Source organism: Sprattus sprattus (assembly GCF_963457725.1).
Source record: "Sprattus sprattus genome assembly, chromosome: 1".
Taxonomy (NCBI): domain Eukaryota; kingdom Metazoa; phylum Chordata; class Actinopteri; order Clupeiformes; family Clupeidae; genus Sprattus; species Sprattus sprattus.
The window spans coordinates 12,716,337-12,736,481 of NC_137920.1; the positions used below are offsets into that span (position 1 = coordinate 12,716,337).

The following is a 20,145-nucleotide window of genomic DNA, read 5'->3' on the forward strand; positions in this document are numbered from 1 at the left end:
CAGGCAGTGTGCATGTGTGAAAATGGTCTTAAAATGAAATATCCGCATTTAGATACCGCTCCAGGAGCACGTCTCTCGCAGGCACATTTTGACAAAGGTTAGCCAAGCAGTCCTAGATAAACAATTGATCCCGTTATGAATATGTAGTCTGAAACGGACTCTAGGCTAAATAGACTTGCTCAACACATAAACATTAATTAATTAATACTGAAGCTATTAAAGGGGGAAGGCCAGCAAATACAAAGTTAGGCACAGGTCCTACTCTGGTGTCCTCAGTGAGTTACGCATGAAGAAAGGAAAAGCCTGTTTAACTAGTTAAAAAAACTGTTTAAGATAATAAAAACATACATCATACACTGTAGTGTTATGACTGTTCAAGTGCGTCACTCACGTCTGACTGCTCGCTATCCTATACTTTAGGTTATTTAAAAGCCATACAACAAAAGCTGTGAATCTTTATGGTCCTAAAATAAAATGTCGGCATTTAGAGGCGGGACGCAGGCAGTGTGATTATTAAAACACCTTTTTACTGTCTATTTTTGCGGACAACCGCTTTCTTCACCCGTGAATAGGCTACACGCCGAAACTCTGTATGACTCGCGGCTCGGCAGTCGTCTCTCGCAGGCAGTTTGCATGATACAACCAGTTACCCTGATAAACGGAAGGGTAATTAACAGCTAATGCAGCTGCCAGGGTCACACAATGCAGGCAGCATGAACCGGGGTCTGGACTTAACAGACTATAAACAGTCCATATAACAAAAGCGAACTTTTCTATGTGGACACTTGTGCTCTATAAACAAACATATTGGCTACTCACCGTGAAAAGCGATGGAATATCAACAAGTTTGACCATGTCCTTCCTTACACGATAAGAAGTTTCAAACTGTCACGTAAACAGACAGAAAAAGTGTCGCGTGTATCTACGGTCCTACAATAAAAATGTTTTCATTTAGAGGCGGTGACGTTTTTTGTGCAAGATTCAACCTGTTATCATTGACGCCAGAATGAAATGTAGCCAATGCAGGCTCTGGAGTCTGGACCAAACAGACCTACTGATCACTTGTGTACTAATGGTGTGGCCTACACAAATGCACAAAAATGACTGTGGAACAAATAAGGAATGTAAATACCGGTGTTGTACCCGATTCAGCACCCTCGGCGTCAGATGCACCCCCTCGCGGGAGCGCGCACCTCTCGCTTGATCGGAAAGGAAAGCAGTTCGCCTAAACAAACGCACGGGAAAATACTATACTACGATTTAATTATTTGTGAATGAGATGGAAGAGAAGAACACAAGTGATTACAGTCTTTAAAACTGTTCTATAGAGTACAAACAACCGATGTTTTTCTTCCAAAAAACTCGGATAATAGGCCTAGTGAATGCAAAAGAACACCTTTTTGTTCTGTGGAAATATATAGCCTACCCCAGCCATGACTACAAAATGAATTAACTTAATTTTGCTTTGACACGGCGTTTCACAAGACTAAATATGATTCTAGCATTTCTTGCAATTCATAGGTTCAAAAGTAAGTGCTTTTAATTGGGTTCACCTGTATATACTGTAGGTCGAAATAAAGTAGTTACACTACATGAAGGGGCAAATGCTATTCATTTCTAAGCTACTTATGTTTTAGATTTGATTAGGTTCAACTTTATTGTCATTGCACAGAGTAAAGGTACTGAGACAACGAAATGCAGTTTAGTATCTAACCAGAAGTGCAAATAAGCAGAAAGTGCAGAATATGTGCATATGAATGGCAGTGGTATATAAATAATGAGATAGTATATAATAAGATACAGTATGTTCAATGTGAGCAGTAAAGTTGTAAACTATGAAAAGACTATAAATAAGATATATACAGTATGGATAGATATGTACAGTAACACGGAGTAGTAAAATATGACAAAGACTATAGACATGAGAAATGTAGGCCTACAGTATGAAGTAGGATATGTGCAGTACAATATAAGACTATAACATGACTATAAAAGTGAGCAGCAGTTTTGCTAAATAGCAGAGGGGAGTGCAGATCAGGGGGGCAGAGTTCAGCAGGAAGCTGTTCCTGAACCTGCTAGTCTGGGAATGGTTGGGGTGGGAGCTGTACTTGGTGATGCTGCGCGCCCTCCGCAGACATTTTCTGTGCTAGACAGCCTTGATGGTGGGGAGTGAGGAATGTTGCCTACATTTCTATTAATTTCATATGCAAATACTATTCAGTGTAAAAATAAAAACGAATTAAATTCAACAATGACATTATTTTCATGAAAGTGGTGTGTTTTTCCCAGCATCACTACTGTACTTGTCAGAGTACAAACAGGACTGATGAGGGGAGTCCATTTCATAAATCTGCCACCTTCCTTGGAAAAGTTAAGAGGGGGTGCTTATTCTGCCTGTTGTGAAAATAGCCCTGTCGTGATATACACCCCCCCGCCTTTAAAATAATTCTGTTGATCCCAGAATCAAATGCTTTTCAGAGTACAGCCATTGGACTAGTATGGACTACTTTAAAACTGTTCTAAAGAGTACAAACAACCGATCTTTCTCTTCCAAAAAACTCGGATAATAACGAACGCAAAAGAACACCTTTTTGTTCTGTGGAAATATATAGCCTATATGTTCTGGTTTAAACACAGTATTTCTTTTAATATATGTAACCTAGTGGTAGTTAGGTCTTGGCTCTGATTTGCGACTACGCCACCTGATCACACCAAGATGTATTGTTTTGTGTAATGGTACCTTTTCACAGAGACAATTGGGCTCTCCCCCTAGGTACGTTCCAGTGACGACAGAGACAATGAATTCCAGTATACAACTAACAGCATTTATTAATACAAGGTTAAAAGATAAAATATGGCAAGAGAGTTGGTAATGGTTGCCCCCAGAATGGTAGGGGATATAGGGAGCAGCTGTTGCAGGGGGTTACCTGTCCTGGAAAAGGGAGTGAGGCCGACACGCCACCCGTGCTCTGGATTCCTATGCCTACTCACACATCCACACACAAAGTAGTTTTTCAGTCAGCATTGCGTATAACCTACCCACTTCTCAAAACAGGGTGTTTATCCTGTGCTGTAAGGGCTGCTTACAATTTTTTTTGAGTATACCCACTTCTTCAGGGACCACTACCTTACTGGGCCCAAGCACTGAGTTGTATTCTCTGCCACTAGGTGTCAGACTATTCTAATGATGTAGTTATGAATACAGTACGTATGCAGATTAAGTGAAGAAGTGGAGTGGCATGCACATGTGCTACTGTACAGGTTATGTACGAGTTCTAGTAAAGTACTATTGAATAGCATTACAAGCCTCTTCATTACTAACAATACATATCACACTGCAAATAGGTATCACAGCAATGATGAGGTGCGCGTTACCATTTAGTAAGACATGCAGTGCCCTCTCTCTCTCTCCCCATGGAGGTGAGCCCCATGGATGTGGAGGCGTGGCAGAGCAGGGCCGGGGCTACAGTTGCTGCTGGGAAACAGGACCGTAGTTCTGCCGGTTCCATATACAAGTCTCGAAATGAAAAGACCCCGCAACACACCCTGTTTACCACAAACTGTCACGCTACAGTACAGCTGTAAGAAGACACCAAGTTTAAATGGTGATACACTCTCAGACTTTACATGGATGAGTGTTGGCGTTCGCAATGATTTCTTAGTTTGCCTTAAATATTGCACAGAACGTTGTACTTTTCTGAAAGTTACGCTTTAAATCCCAAACTTTTATGACTTCAAGACATTTTGACAAGGATGTTTGTCCATCCCCTGCTTGGGCTTCTTAATTTCAGTGAAACAGGAGCAGGTAACGGAGAACAGGACGCAGCTCTGAGTACCTAAAGCCGAGAGGACTTTGACCTTTGACATCTTCCTCATGTTCTCTCTCATTATAACCCCTTCAATCTCCTCTCTGTCAATTTTGGTCGAAATGTCGTGACTCTCTCTTCTGAAACACACTCATAATAGACCTTCACAATTACAAAATGTCACAGTGAAAGTGTCTTTCACACCCATACACACCTTAGAGTCTACACATACACACACAAACACACATCTGCACATCTGTCTCTGGGTTACAGGAAGTGTTATAACGGCCATTTGTCCAGCTTGACATCTGACCCTCCCATCTACGCTGATGTCACCTGCGTTGTGTCTGGTTGCGTCTCGAACCAGCCGCCACAGGCGTGGAAGGCAGGGTGTGCTAGCGAGCAGGCTAAAATCCATGGTTGCTAGCGTCTGTTGCTAGCTCATCTCTAAGGGTGTTGAGGAGTGAGGTTTACTCACTGCACAGCTCTGTACCTGCTCGCTACTATTACATGTATCAGTGGACAAATCAGCTAATATTTAACACAGGAAAAAAAATCTCACACAATGAAATGTACAAATGCACATTAACACACTCATTCAAAATATGAATACATAATGGTATAACCTGATATAAAGATCATAAATACTCACTTAAAAAAAATTCACAGCATGAAAGAATAAAATGTTTCTGTGTTTATTTCACCAAAACAGGACAAGAATACAGATTTGAAACCACATTAAAAAATATTGATGATTGTAGACTGAAAAAATACAATGTAGTATCAAAATAATATAAACAAAATAAAAAGATGCAGACACCGTACCTATATTTAAATCAAGACTAAAGACATTCTTCTTTAGTGCATCCTATAGCCACAAGTAATTGCGTCGACAAACCCATCACCTGCTGGGCCAGCCAGCAACACATATCCGAACAGAATTTTTTTAAATAAAAATATATGCTACAGACAGCGTATGTTGTACCGTGTATGCGTACCTCTCCCGGGTAGAGCATACGGCGCTGTGTACCTTGCAACCCTAACCAATTTTACGACTAAAATCTCAATAATGTACCAAACCAAACAAAATGCTAATTGCCAGCATTACTAAACATATCTTTTCCCTCTCTCTATCACTTTTAATATCATATTGCTAATGCCAATAATAACACTGATAAAATAGCCATATTGCCTACTGTTGAATCTACTACCCAAAGGTATCTCCTTATCTGTTTCTGAAATTGATGTCTACTAACAAAAATGTTTCCTCTCCCTTATATAGAAGTGGAAACATTGCTCCTCACCACCACCACTCATCTACGCATATGGACAGTCAAACTCTACCGACTCACTCTGTTCCTTTTCTTTCCCTCCAAATTTAGACTATCTCAGCCATGGGACGCTGCTGTAGTCCCTCCACCTTGTCTACCTGTAGAAACCCCCTGCCAATTGCACCCACTGCCACCGCACTGCCGTCCACTTACTCTACCCCATACCCTGTGCTAGCATTTATATACAATATACATTATTGCCACCACTGAAATGTTTCTCTGTCCCTACATCCCTTACCCCTGTAACAGTAATCCTCTGAGCACAGTGTATACCCCCTAAACTGGTCTTGCCTATATCATGTATTTACCACCGGATGTCTGTATATCCTCTTTGGCTGATCAAAATCCAAATGCAATTGCAATCTCATCACCTGAAGAACTGAGAGACCTGTCAGCCAATATCTATTCTCCTGTAAACTGTCTCTGATTGGTCCTGCCTCTGTTCATTGAAGATTATATATTACAACACTGGTGTTGCTTTTACTGACATTCAGTTACGTAGTGATAAACTACTGAAAGTAAGGGATTATTGGGGGCTACAGCCACCCCTCAATTATTTATTTTACTGACTTTTAAAAATCTTACCTCTAAGGAAAGTCAAGACTGAAAAACACCACACTACATTCATCTTCTTTCTATGCGCTAGCCCAAGCAGAAGCCCCCATGGCTGACGAGAAAGCATCACCAGTCCCATGAATATCTCTATCGTTATCACATCAACACAAGATAACTTGTTTTGTGTACAATCTGTCGACCCCTCTAGGACCCCACAGTGTCAACTGAAATCAGCACCTATATCCAGCACTCTCTTCTCACTCTCTTCTCTTCTCACAACGTTTGCCCATATCCACCCTGTTCAGTCAAACCCTGTCAACTCAAAATATGGTTGAAAATAAACTCTGCTGGCAAAAGGAAAGCTGCAATGACAGAACTAATGCTTGTCCATCATTTTAAAGGATCTCCTAGATGCTGCAGAAAGGGACACGGCTGGACAGATGCACAGGTAAGCACAGCAGCACACAGGTGATGTCTGAGAGAGTGCCCTTGATATTGTTGATGTGTGGGAGAGTGGGCTTGATATTGTTGATGTGGCAACGGTGAGCTCAGGAGTATCTGCAGACAAGACAATGATGCCCATGTGAGCACAAATACACAAATGCAGAGAAATACTGAGAGGTTAAAGACATGTTTAGATGTTTGACTGGATCACCAAGATTTACACTCATCTATGCTTATACTGGAGGTAATCTGATAGTGACTATATGTATGATTTGTAATAGGGCTATCAATTTTGCTCCATCTTGTCAGGTGCCCAAGTTGAGATGGTGGGCCTACATATTACCACATGTGAACAGCGCAAAGTATACAAAGAGTACAATAATGTGCTGACAAAATGTATTTAGCCATTTTTCTGTATTGATAGCTTACATTTAGAAAAAAAGAAATATTTCAATCCCAAAGAACAAATACCCGTGTCCTGCCCTAATCTAATCGAGCAAAATATGTCTCTCGAAAAATGGATTTGCTCTCTTACTTGAGTATCTCCAGTGCAGAGTTTGGATCTTCCTTTCTTTCCAAGAGTATCTTGACTCCTGTCTCTCCTGGGTGATTGTAGCTCAGGTCCAACTCTCTCAGGTAGGAGGGGTTTGCACTCAGGGCAGAAGCCAGACTCTCACAGCCTTTTCTGGTGATGTCACAATCTGACAACCTACAGAGTGATATGTGATATATTAAATACAGTAACATACCGTATCTGACAATATATTATACTATATCCTTGTCAGGACATAGCATAACATAGCTTATCATATCCCAGAGAATCAGTATCAGTTAACTTATGCACATCCCTACACACACACTTTACAGCCTGTACCTGTACCTTACAGTATCTACTATGGGAAATCGCTATCAGGATATAGTTGAAAATATCGTAGCATGTCCCATCAGTTTCAGTTACACCTGTGCATAAATATTATCCATGTGAGTTTTTGCTTTTGAAACCAAGATCTGTACATCTAAGCAAGCGTCTCCTTCCTCACCTCAGTGTCTCCAGACAGCAGTTGGGACTCCCCAGCCAGGTGGAGAGGTGTTCAACTCCAACATCTTGCAAAGGATTTCTGCTAAGGTCTAGCTCTTTCAGGACCGAGTGTTCTGATGTCAGGGTTGAAGCCAAAGCTTCACAGGATATTGGTTTGAGGTTACAGTCAGCAAGGCTGGAAGACATAAAAATACTTTTAAGAGACAGTAAGACAGATGGATAGAAATAGGCAGATACGTCAGGAAGTTCTTTTTTTTTGTTCTTTAATAAGGAAATTCAAGCATTAAAAACATCTCAAATGCTTAGACACAAACCTTAAACTCTCCAGTTTGGAATCTGGACTCATGATGGCACGGAAAAGAGGTGTCACTGAATCCTGCAGGTTGTTCCCACTCAAGTCCAGCTTTCTCAAGGCTGAGGTTGCACACTGCAGAGATGAGGCCAGGATATCACAAGACCTCTTTGAGAGTATGCAATAAGCAAGTCTAAAAAGGAAAGAAAGAAAGAAACAAACAAACAAACAAACAAATAAAACAAAAACAATAAGACGCTGGCAAATCATTTTGTACATGTCCTAACATAGCAACCGCTTTGAATTTAATTGGATATGTGTATTTCACCTCTTACTTAACCTCTCTTAATGTGCAAACACACAGACAAACAGACCTCAGTGACTCCAGCTTGCAGTGTTGACTCAGTAGCCCTCGAAGCAGTCTCTCCTCGGACTTCTGCAGGTCATTGTGACTGAGGTCTAGTTCGGTCAGAATGGAGCGGGCTGAACTGAGAGCCGACGCCACCACCTCAAAACACTTCTCTGTCAGCTTACAGCCAGCAAGCCTGTCAAGAGCACACATGATTGATCATTGAGCGATTTATCAATAAGATTGATCATTCTGTGTTCCACTTTGGCAGAACCTACCACATGCATCCATAGGGAAAGAGTGCAATAAAGTGCCAAACAGTGGCATAAATGTATATCAAAATAGTTTGAGGATGAGCACCCCTTAAGAATGGTCTGGGTATGTGGTTTTATTTAAGAACTCACAGAGCCTTTCTGCAGTGCCGCACAGCTGGGACCAGTCTTCTCCGACCCTCGTCTGATGCCTTGTACTTCTTCAAGTCCAACTCCTCCACAGGCTTGTCTGCCACCAGAAACATGTTGGCCAAGGCCGAACAGTGTGCCAGTCTCAGCCTTCTCCCAGGACCTGCCTCCGTCTTCAGAAAATCACTGACGTCTTCATGCACAGACGAATCGTGCATTTCCACCAGGCAGTGAAGGAGGTTGATCCATCGATCTGGGGAGATGTTTGGCCTCTTCATCTCCTTCAGATTTTGAATTGCTTTCCTTTCACTTTCTGGTTTGTACTCTGATCGCGTCAGAAGACCTTCTAGGAGCCTTTGGTTGGACTCCAGGGAAATGCCATGAAGAAAGCGGACAAACAGATCGAGGTGCCCACTCTTGCTCTCCAACGCTCTGTTCACTGCGTTCTTCAGCAGCTCATCCAGTGATGTATCTTTTGGCGAAGACTTCCCTTTGAGAAACGGCTTCAGTGGCTCCTCGTTCTTGTTTACATAAGATGCAAACACGTATAGGGCAGCGAGGAACTCCTGGACGGTCACGTGCACAAAAGTGTACATTTTCTCAAAAGGGGCAGATTCTCCTTTGAAGGCTTCAGTGCAAAACCCAGAGTACACCAAGGCATCAGCTATGTCAATGCCACAGGCGCTCACCTCTTTCTCAGAAAACATATAGCTTCCTGCTTCTAGATGCCTGAAGGCAAGTTCAGACAACTTCAGTATGACCTCTTTTTGTGATTCCAAGGGATTGTGGCTTTCCTGGCCACTACCACTGCCTTGGTATTTCCGATTCCTTCTGGTTGTCTGGATGATCATGAAGTGAATTAACATCTCAGTCAGAGTTGTTGGGGTTTGCTCACTGGTTCCCTCTTCCAGTATATGCTGAAGTACAGTGGCTGCAATCCTACAGAAAACTGGCAGGTGACACATAATGTGGAGACTCTTTGATGCCTTAACGTGTGAGATGATTCTGTTGGCTTGGTCCTCATCACTGATTCTCTTTCTGAAGTATTCTTCCTTCTGAGAGTCAGTGAACCCTCTTACTTCTGTAACTTTGTTAATGTACTCGGGAGGGATTTGATTGCTTGCCACTGGGCGTGAGGTAATCCAGATGCGAGCAGATGGAAGCAGGGAGCCCTGAATGAGGCTCGTTATGAGGGTGTCCACCGTGGACGTCTCTGTTACATCACACAGTTTCTGGTTCTGCAGGAAATTTAATGGGAGACTGCCCTCATCCAAAGCAAAACAGATGAACAAAATCTGACAGTCTTGGAATGTCACACTTTTCGGCAACTTTTTTAACTCAGGATAGAAGTGGAAAAGGAGTTGTTTGAGATTGTATGGATCATCTTTGATCCTATTAAGCAATCGGAAAGGAACCAGAAACACAAAGTCTATGTCTTCATTGGTTTTTCCCTCTGCCCAGTCTATAATGAACTTCTGCACTGAGACCGTTTTTCCAATGCAAGCCACACCTTTAGTAAGCACAGTTCTGACGTGTCTCTGCTGTCCAGGTAAGGGCTTGAAGATTTCACTGCAGTTAATAGGCATATCTTCAATGCCTTGTCTTCCAGATTCAGAGTCTACCTGGCAGACTTCATGTTCTTCGTTCAACCCCACAGTCTCTCCCTCTGTGACGTAGAGCTCTGTGTAAATGCTCTTGTGAGGTGTCTTGGTTGCTGAACTCAACAGACATTCATGTACATTTTCTAACTGTTTCTTCAGACGGGCCTTATGTTGTGTTATAACCTCTTCCAGGATGTGATCATCTGATGGGTATTAATGCATCAAACAAAATGTTACCGCATTTGTTTTTTTGAGGTATCATTTTAAAGAAAGAAAATGTACTATTTGAGATAATTTCTAGTCCTAAATTAAGATCAGCGGTTGTTTTACCAAAAAAAAATACATTTTAGACAACACTATTCCGTAAAATGTTCTTCCTTAGAAAATCAGAGTTGATAGAGAATATATTTACTACTCTAGCTCGGCATTGTTGAAGTTGTACAGCTGATATGGCAAGAAAAGTAATCGTACCTGATATCCAAGTAGACCTCTTCATGGTTTCTGGAGATTCTGGTCTGTGTACCCGTTTTCTAAAAAATATCATAGCAAATACAAACAGTTACATTTCACAAAGGACTTATTTCTTTGTATGTGTATTATTTTACAAAAAAAATTTCACTTCATAACATTAGTTTTAAAACTTTAAAAAAGGGCACCTTGGATTAATGTTGACCGGTTCACCGCTCAGATGGGGCGGATCCAACAACAGACCACTCGGAGCTGGAGACACTGGTCTGTCACCGCTCAGCTTGGGCGGCTCCAACATAGACTGGTCACTCTTCATGGACAGACCACTGGGTGTAGGAGAATCTGGTCGTTTACCGCTCAGCTTGGGTGGCTCCAACATCGACTGGGCACTCTTGATGGACAGACCACTGGGTGTAGGAGAATCTGGTCTTTTACCGCTCAGCTTGGACGGCTCCAACATCGACTGGTCACTCTTGATGGACAGACCACTGGGTGTAGGAGAATCTGGTCTTTTACCGCTCAGCTTGGGCGGCTCCAACATCGACTGGTCACTCTTCATGGACAGACCACTGGGTGTAGGAGAATCTGGTCTTTTACCGCTCAGCTTGGGCGGCTCCAACATCGACTGGTCACTCTTCATGGACAGACCACTGGGTGTAGGAGAATCTGGTCTTTTACCGCTCAGCTTGGGCGGCTCCAACATCGACTGGTCACTCTTCATGGACAAACAGCTTGGTACAGGTGATGCCGCTCTGAGTCCCTGACCTTCAACCTTTTTCTCATCTCGGTCTCTGCTTGAACTCATTTTAGACAGAATGGCCGCTTACATCTGTAAACACACATTAAAACATGAACATCTATGTCTTATTTATTGATATTGAAGACATTTTTTTTTACAAATGTTTTGGCCAAAGTCTTCGACAAAGGTAGGAAAGGATTAATGTCCCCATTATTGCTATTTGTATTTATTGATTTGCTACATTACTTCCATTTGAGTAGTCATGCCTACTGAAGGCCTAAATGGTGAAAACACTGCACATGTAATTTATATAAGTGTGCTGATATACATTCAATATATAGATTCATTTCTTCAACAATGAACACTGAACCTATTTAAGGGGGAAGGCCAGCAATATAAGGTAAGGCCTGGGTCTACTCTGGGGTCCTCGGTGAGCAGTGCATGAAGAAAGGAAAAGCTGGTTGTATTTGTATGCAGCAAAGCATCCCACCTCATAACTGTATGGTTTTACTAGGGTGAAATAGTTAAAAAAAAATATCATACTGTGATATGACTGCAAAAACACGGTGCGTACTACTTCAATTAAACTTACATAGTCATAAGAACAGCAGCTTAAAAACTTGCTTGCCATGAACACTCAAAAATGGGAAAGCCTGTTGTCTTTGCAGGCAGCAGAGGGGCACAATGGTATGGTTTTATTTGGGTGATTAACTAGTAAAAGCAGTTTAACTTTTTTAAATCACACACTCTAGTGTTATGACTGTTTTCCAAGCTCAATGACTATGCGCACTAATTCAATTAACCTTACATGGCCACATAATAACGGCAGCTTAAACATTCTTCTCAGATTAATTTCTAGGCGTTAGGCAATCAAATTGCGTTTATGCTAATAGCTAAAGAGCATGACGCTGAAAATAAAAGATTGCAGAAATTCTCAAACTGGGCCCTGTTCGGCGTACAACTGAAGCTAAGATAATTCATTTAGCTCACAACTGGAGATTAACTAGCTCGCTAAATGAGAACAGGCCAAGCCGGTCTGGCGACGGGCGCTAATTTATTTTAACCTCAAGTTAATTTATCTCGTCAGCTGAATTGCGCGTGCACGTCTTGCTTCAAAAGGCAAGAAAGGTCGATCCCCAAAACTATGATTTTTTTGAAAGGTACAATGGTCTAAACTCAAAGAAAAAGACTATTATTTTCTCAGATAAGGCAGGATATGATCATGAACGCGTTATGAAGAATTCAAGACCATAATCATGTCAAACTTCAACACTCCCGCGGCTACCACAGCAATATAAGAAACTGTCTATAAGATGTATAACACGTGACATCTTTTCCCCACACAGAAAGGTACTATGGTGCAGCGGGTTTAGCGTATGGCTTGCATGCTGTAGAGCACCGGTTCGACTCTCCTCACCCTCGTAAGAATTGTAGTTTTAAATCGCTTTGAATAAAACCGTCTGCTAAATGACTAAATGTGAATGTATTAATAAGAAATTCAATACATTTAAGCAATGAAAAGAAATTGTGTCTATTTCTCTCTTCTTATCATGCACCCACCTTACCATCCACCTCCACCATCCACCATTCACTACCGCACAAACACTAGACACGTTTGCAAAACTAAACGTTTGCAATGATGTAAGTTAAAGTAGGTAAAACAACTTTAGCCAATATCTATTTGGGTTATGTGCTCAAATTTCCTGGGATCAAAGAAAACGTTAGTATTCATGTGCAAACTAAAAATCACGTCTCAGGCTGCATTATGAAAGTTAGTTCGGGTTTATCAACTGTACCAATGTCTCAACTCTACTATAGGCTACCACTGTCATATAATTATGAGTGCTTTGTTCTCCGCATCGCCGACATTACAAAAATGAAGGCTACCACTCTCAAGAAAGTGATGACATTCAATGTTTGACGGTGGTGTATGCAATAAATGACTCGAGAAGGTCTTCTAAATTAATTATTCCTTGTCGGGAAGATCGGTAGCGCTCATACAAGAACTCATCATGATGGAAAAATGGATCTTCTTGGCGATCGCAAATAACTCTTCCTACGCTAATCAAACTATGACTACTTGTCAATGGGATCCCTCCTTTTGGCGTGGGTGTGGCAAGTTTAGCCAGCTAAACTTTGCTTAGCCTGCCCTGGAGCAGGCTAGGGCTAAGCGATTAATTACCATGGAAATTGAGCAAAAGTTGCTTCGCCGAATCCGCTAAAGCGGTGTTGTCTTTTTTTAGCCTGGAGTTTAGCTCGCTAAACCGCTTAGCGAGTGTCGCCGACTAGTACCCTGGTCGTATTTGTTAACACAAGTTGTTTGTTTGACTTTGTTTTGCTTACATTTTTAATAAAAATCCCATTATTGTACCTGAAAAAAAAAAACGTCGGAGGGAATTTGCAAGGTATCTAGGCCAGCTATCTAATGTTAGTATGCTGCTACCCACAAGGTAAACAACTCGCCAGCAGCGTGATTGGTTGTTGACCTGTCAATCTCACTGTAAATGCATCCCGTGTGAGTCAGGACAAACTATGAGCAGCTAGACGCAGGAGACAGGCTAATAACAGGACTGTGTTTATAATCATGGATTAATGTGATTGTAGAATGACTGCGAAGATCTAATCAGATTCTCCCCAGATTGGCTGCTGGGTGCCGGTTGCTGGTGCCCATAACATTTCTGGTGATCTGCCATCTGGTTTCGAATCTGAATCGCATTACCAGTCTACAACATAAGCTAAGGTCCGTCATTCGGTTAAGAGCTTGCTGACGGAAGATTCACACTCTAGTGCTGTGAAGACGAATGTTGAGATCATTGCAATCCCTTAAAGTCAACGAATGCAAAATGCACTGCGCTGGTTATAAAACATTATTACTGTCAACGAAAACATTTGCATGCTTCAAACTATAACCCTTACATACACAGTGGCGATAAAAAGTTACAGAAGACGTTAATATATTCTCTCTTTTTCCACCAAAGAACTTAGCTACCTCATGGCCATATAGATCTGAAGCCTGTAGGTTGACTACACACTGTGTTTGCGTTAACTTACGTCTTTAATACAGCAACAAACGACACAGAGAACTCAGCAGAACATTCACTCAGTGCGAAACCTCCAGCCCCGTTTAGTTTGACTCATACGGAGGAAACCTTTGAATGTAGTCTAGAACTAAAACAACATTCACTCAGTGCGAAACTTGCCCTGCAGTTTAGGGTGTCTCATAGGGAGCAAGCCTTTGGACTTTGGATGTCACCTGACTTCTCAGAATGCCCGACCGTACAGTTCGTGTTTGTAAAGGGCTACACAGTGGCATAAGCCCAGGTAAATCAAGCTTTTTTGAATTAAGTTTAATCTTGATGATCATGCTTAACTCTGTCGTCAGTTTGATATTATGTTATTTTCACAATGTAGATCTCATGGCTCTGTTGGTGTTAGGTTTCATCTTTGAACGTTAAGACATTTAGTTTAAAATTATTTTTGCAGTATAAATCAGGGCCATAGGCCCATGTATAGTAGACACTGCAGTCTCAACAAGGAGGTCATGTTAGTAGTGAATACTATTCTATTTTAAGTATTTTGTACAATATAAGACTAGCCCATGTTGGTCTTTGTACGCAGCAAAGGAGCCCAGCTCATAACTGTATGGTTTTATAAGGGTGACAAGTTAAAAATCAGTTTAATATTGAAAAAATATATACCATACATACACACAATGTGCACACTAATTCAGTGCATGAAGAAAGGAAAAGCCTGTTGTCTTTGTAGGCAGCAAAGGGGCACAGCTCATAAAGGTGTGGTTTCACAAGGGTGATAAACTAGTTAAGAAGTTTAAGATTTAAAAAATATATGATGCACTGAAGTGTTATGACTGTTTTTGAAGTTTAGAGACAATGTACACACTACTACAATGAAACTTACATAACATCTTAAAAACTCTACTCAGCTTAATCTTCTTGTCAAGTACACACAAACACGTGGAAAAGAACAATACCCTCCCCGCCCTCACGGGAATGCAGTAGACAGCACAAAGTTTTACAGATAACATGTTACCCAACTCCTACAATAGGGAAAAAAATTGAATAAAGATAGACAAAAGTATGACACTTAAACCTTTTTTTAAATGAAATTATATAAACGTAACTACACTTTCCAAATGATTATGAATATTGTTTAAAACTTTGTTTCCTTTATCTCCCCATAACTTGTTGTTCTCCTTGTTCTGTTCAGATTTGTTTGTTTGCTTCTCTGATAAACAGGTTCATCTACTTTTTACGGATTATGAAAACAGTTGGATGTATGAGATGGTAAAAACTCTATACAACTCCTAAAACATGCAAGCTGAAATGTGTTCTCGATTAAATATTCGCTGAGATTGTGTAGAAAGTGAGGCAATTTAAGTTAAATTACTAACTCATTCCAGTCAGGGCATGATGGGTGCTAAATAAAATGTATTTGTCCACCTCACACAAAACGCCATTTTCCTTTAAGAAAACCTGCACGTCACACGCCCTCAGTGGGCGTTGACTTTAATAGTAGAGATAAATGCAACAATAACAGACTTAGAAATTGTTAACTATGTTTAAACTATGATATAAATTAAATAATATAATATTCGACAGGATTTCTTGTTGTTGTCCGCCATATTCAGCATGGTCCACCCATCAACCTTTTTATATTTGTAAACAAACGGATGCATCGCATTTTTAGGCAATTCATAATCTGATCCAGCAGTTAGCCTAATGGGGTTAGCCTTAGGGTGTTAGAACATGTCAAGGTAGCGACAACCATTATGAAATGAGTGAAGATTCATTTTTTAGAAAGGTTAGACAAGCTCCTCCAGCCTTTAAAGTGCGTCACTCTCATCTGACTGCTCGCTATCCTATTTACTTTCATTTCTTTAAAAGCCATACAACAAAAGAGAACCTTTCTATGTGGACACTGTAACTACGGTGTTCCCTTCGAAACAAATATATTAGCTACTCACCATGAAAAGCGATGGAATATCAACACGTTTCAACAAGCTTGACCATGCCGTTCCGTACACGATAAGACGTTTCAAACTAACATGAAAACAGATACAGGTGACGCATGGGCTACTGTGAATCTGTATGGTCCTACAATTATATTTCTGCATTAAGAGGCGGGACGTTTAGGCCTGTCTGACGCAGGCAGTGTGACTATTAAAAATTCTTTGTACTCTCTATTTTTGGCAGACCACCGCCTTCTCCACCCGCAAACAATAGGCTCCACGCCGAAACTCTGTTTGACTCGCGGCTCGGCAGGTGTCTCTAGCAGGCATTGTGCATGATCCAACTAGTTAACATGAACACTCACTGAAAGGAAAATCAACAGCATCGGTCAGGCTCACGCAACGTAGGCAGTGTGAAACGGGCTGTGGACTTATAACAAAAGCGAAGTTTTCTATGTGGACACTGTAACCATGGTTCTCTCAAAACAAAGATATTGGCGACTCACCGTGAAAAGCGATGGAATATCAACAATGTGTTTGACCATGCCTTCCTTCCATGATAAAAAAAAGTTGCAAACTATCACGTTAACAGACGGAAATGTGACGCATGTATCTGTATGGTCCTTAACTAAAATGTCCTCGAGGGTGGGGAGGGATTCTGTGTCCAACCTGTTATCATTGGCGCCAAAATGAATATCAATAAGTAATGCAGGTAGGCAACGCAGGCAGTGTGAAACGGGCTCTGATCTAATCATCAGACCTACTCAACACATGAGTATTGGTGTAGCCTACCTAAATGCACAACATATAAGGAATGTAAATATATTATAAATAATATAAAATATTAGATCAAATTAATCGAGGATCGGACCCACAGTAGCCTACAGACGGTTGAGACAGACTTTAGATAATGTCTTAAACATGTTGCCTGAGTTGCATGTGCATTGAGATAAAAAAAATAGTTAGGTTATGCACAACCAGTGTTGGATCTTGTTGCATGTTTTGCTCTGATTTTGAAAGAAATGAAAACAAGACATAAAGGCACGGGGAACTGCTCCTCTGAAGAAAGAGAGCGCGCACAGCAAGGTGCGGAAATTATACTCGCCAAAATCGCGACCGTCGGTAGTTAGAAAGACATACTTAAATATCCAAAATACTAAAAACAAAGAATTAAAACATTACATTCGTTGCATACCTGATTTCGAAATGAAAACAACTCTCGAAGAGCAAGTGGCGTCACAGCTCCCGCCCAATAAAGAAGGTAAACAGTAGCACGTTGCAGACATTTGCTTACTAAACACAATATCCACTGTGTTAAACAGAACTTCAATAACTAACAGACGGTGATCAAACTAATTAGCTTTATCCCAGCACTGCCAACAGGCTGCATCATTGCAGTAATACTGGAAACCCCAAAGAAACCAAAAGAAACAAAACATGTAATGCATAATGCATAGTTTTTACCATACAGATAACATATTACAAGAATGCTAAGAAGTATTGGAAACCGTGGTCATACCTCTGTAGCGTGACTCTAGCAAAAGAGGCAGAGGAGGGAAATGATAGGAGCAATAAATGATTTTAAACGCGGGAAAATCTCACGTCACGTCCTCTTCTACTAACAGGTAAGAACTAGTATTCAATAAGAGGAGTAGCGCACGATGCGAGTCGCCTCACCTGGTGCATGCGATCTGTGGCGTAGCGCACGAAGCAAGGAGCTCGAGGCGCATTGCGCAAGCTCTCACTCATTCTCACAGAGACAAAACAAATAGCTACACGGTCAAGCAATGTAATTTATTTCCACGAAAAAGATAATGTATAGAAGTTGTACTAGCATTTGTATTCAAAGTTTACACTTTAATCTACCAAAGTACTCACCGTTTAACAATACAACTCCACAAGTTGACAATGATAACATGACGCAAATGAGAACATCGGTGCGCACATGTGATTGACAACACTGGCGCACGCATGTGACATCACACAGGGGGTTGTGGTCAGCATTACACATGAACTTCCCCAAAAATCAAGAGGTCAAAAAAATTAGATTAGATTAGATTAGATTCAACTTTATTGTCATTGCACAAGGGTACAAGTATTGAGGCAACGGATTTTAACCAGAAGTACAGATAGCAGAAGAGTGCAGAGTAGGCTATTCTATATTCTATAGTGGTAATATAAAAATAAATAGATGGGATATATACAGTATGATATGACAGTACAAGATATACGGGGTATGAGCAGGAGTAACATTGGCAGCAATAGTTGGTCATTAGTGCAGACATGATATAGGTATATGCAAAGTGCTGATGCAGGAGTGCATGTGAAGGTAGCAATAGAAGTTATTAATGAGGTAAGAGGCATAATAAGATATAAGTACAATGAATGAGGTAAGAGACATGATATGAAATACAGTATATATACAATGAATATGAGGTAAGAGGCATGATATGATATACAATGAATATGAGGTAAGAGGCATGGTATGATATGAATACAATGAATAGGGACAACAATTTTAAATAAGCAGATATAGATATGAATACACTAGAACATCTCAGCAGTAATACAATGGAAGTAAAAGGAATGTAGTAAAAAAGTGTTTTATTAAAATGAATGAATGAATACTCCAGAACACATCAGCAATAATACAATGGCAGTAAAAGGAATGTATTAAAAAGTGTTTTATTAAAATTAAATCTAAAGACACTAAAATTGAATCTTGTTTTAGAGGTGCTCAGACTTTGTACAAAAACACATTGTACATATGGAAGTTTTCTTTTTTACTCTGAACCTTGTAAACAGAGGTGTTGGTCCACATAGGTGAGTTTAGCATTCAGAAACTGTTTGTGGTTTCTATACTAATAATAATAAGTAACTTAGAAAGTGACACTATTCTTCACCTAGAGCACTATGCATTGATGAGAGTGGTGTAAACACATTGGGGCACTGCACATTGGGCCAGACAATGGCCAGGGACAAACCTCAAAGACAATGGACAGGGTGATTTACACATCTTCGTGTGTTTTTGTGAGTGTGTATTTTCTATTTCTATGAATAACTTTGAAGAAATAAATGACATTGCTTGACCGTGTAGCTATTTGTCTGTTTTGTTACCAACTCTGTTTTGTTACTGACTTTTCAACCACAAGAATGAGTAAGATCTTTAATAAGTGTCTCAAGAACGTTTATCGTGACTTGTTACCGACTTTCAACCACGAGAATGAGTAAGAGCTTTAATAAGAGTCTCAACCACGTTTATAGTAGGCTATGTGTGCCGTCTCAACCAGGTGTATAGTATAGGCTAGGGGCCACGAGCGACTCGCTTCGTGCGCTACGCCTCAGATCGCATGCAATGCGCGTCTCATTCACTAGGTGAGGCGACTCGCATCGTGCACTACTCCTCTTATTGAATAACAGAACTTAGCTCCTACTAAACATGTTTACGCAAACGAAGTTGCACGGACTTCAAAGTGTTATTTTAATAATTCATATTCCTCCTTAAATAGAACATGCCTGAGATGTGTTTGTTTTGGTTGCTCTGATGAATCTTAATAGCAGCGTTTAACAGTTGTGTTGTGTTTTGTGAACTTCAGGTGTGCATCTTGCCTTTAAGGCTCTGGTACGTGCTCATAGGCTTGGGTTTCCTTTAAGAATGCAGAGGATCTGCAACGGCATCCTTGAAAAGTCTCTGTACCCATGATTCAGTCTTACAATTAGTATTAGGATCACTGCTAAGAATTTGAAGGATCCCTGAATAAACACCTGATCTATACTAAAATACAACTTTACCACTTGTATTACCTTGGCCAGAATCCAAGTAGGCCTACATTTGGAAAATAAAAATCAAACAACTTGTATCGTTCTCTGCTATTAGAAATGATTACAACAGTTATGACATCAGCAGTCTATTTACTGCTGTTGGTGGCCACAGCCAAGCTGTAAATTAAATATTTTGCAACCCCAAAATAAACGTTCTCTTTGTTACTCGTTCATAGTATCAAGGCAAAACAACTGTTCTCGTTGTGAATACGAAACTCTTTCATCCTCACGTATCTCTCTCCATTGTGAAGACAAATTCTATAGAATAGGAAGATAAAAATGATTTGATATTCCTTCCCCTCTTTAGTTACTCCAATTTAGTTGTGTTT

The 20,145-nt window shown here is 40.6% G+C and overlaps 1 protein-coding gene across 1 annotated transcript; it reads right to left on the reverse strand.

The window, feature by feature from the left end:
- Positions 1-6,667: 6,667 nt before the first annotated feature.
- LOC308377865 (NLR family CARD domain-containing protein 3-like) lies at positions 6,668-16,070 on the reverse strand (the record flags this gene model as incomplete). Its single annotated transcript, XM_080854628.1, has 8 exons — positions 16,010-16,070; positions 10,475-11,115; positions 10,290-10,348; positions 8,221-10,021; positions 7,842-8,012; positions 7,490-7,660; positions 7,177-7,350; positions 6,668-6,845 (listed from the first exon to the last, which is right to left on the reverse strand). The coding sequence occupies exons 2-8, from the start codon at positions 11,089-11,091 to the stop codon at positions 6,668-6,670; spliced, it is 3,171 nt and encodes a 1,056-aa protein (XP_080710754.1). The 5' UTR covers positions 11,092-11,115; positions 16,010-16,070.
- Positions 16,071-20,145: the final 4,075 nt, after the last annotated feature.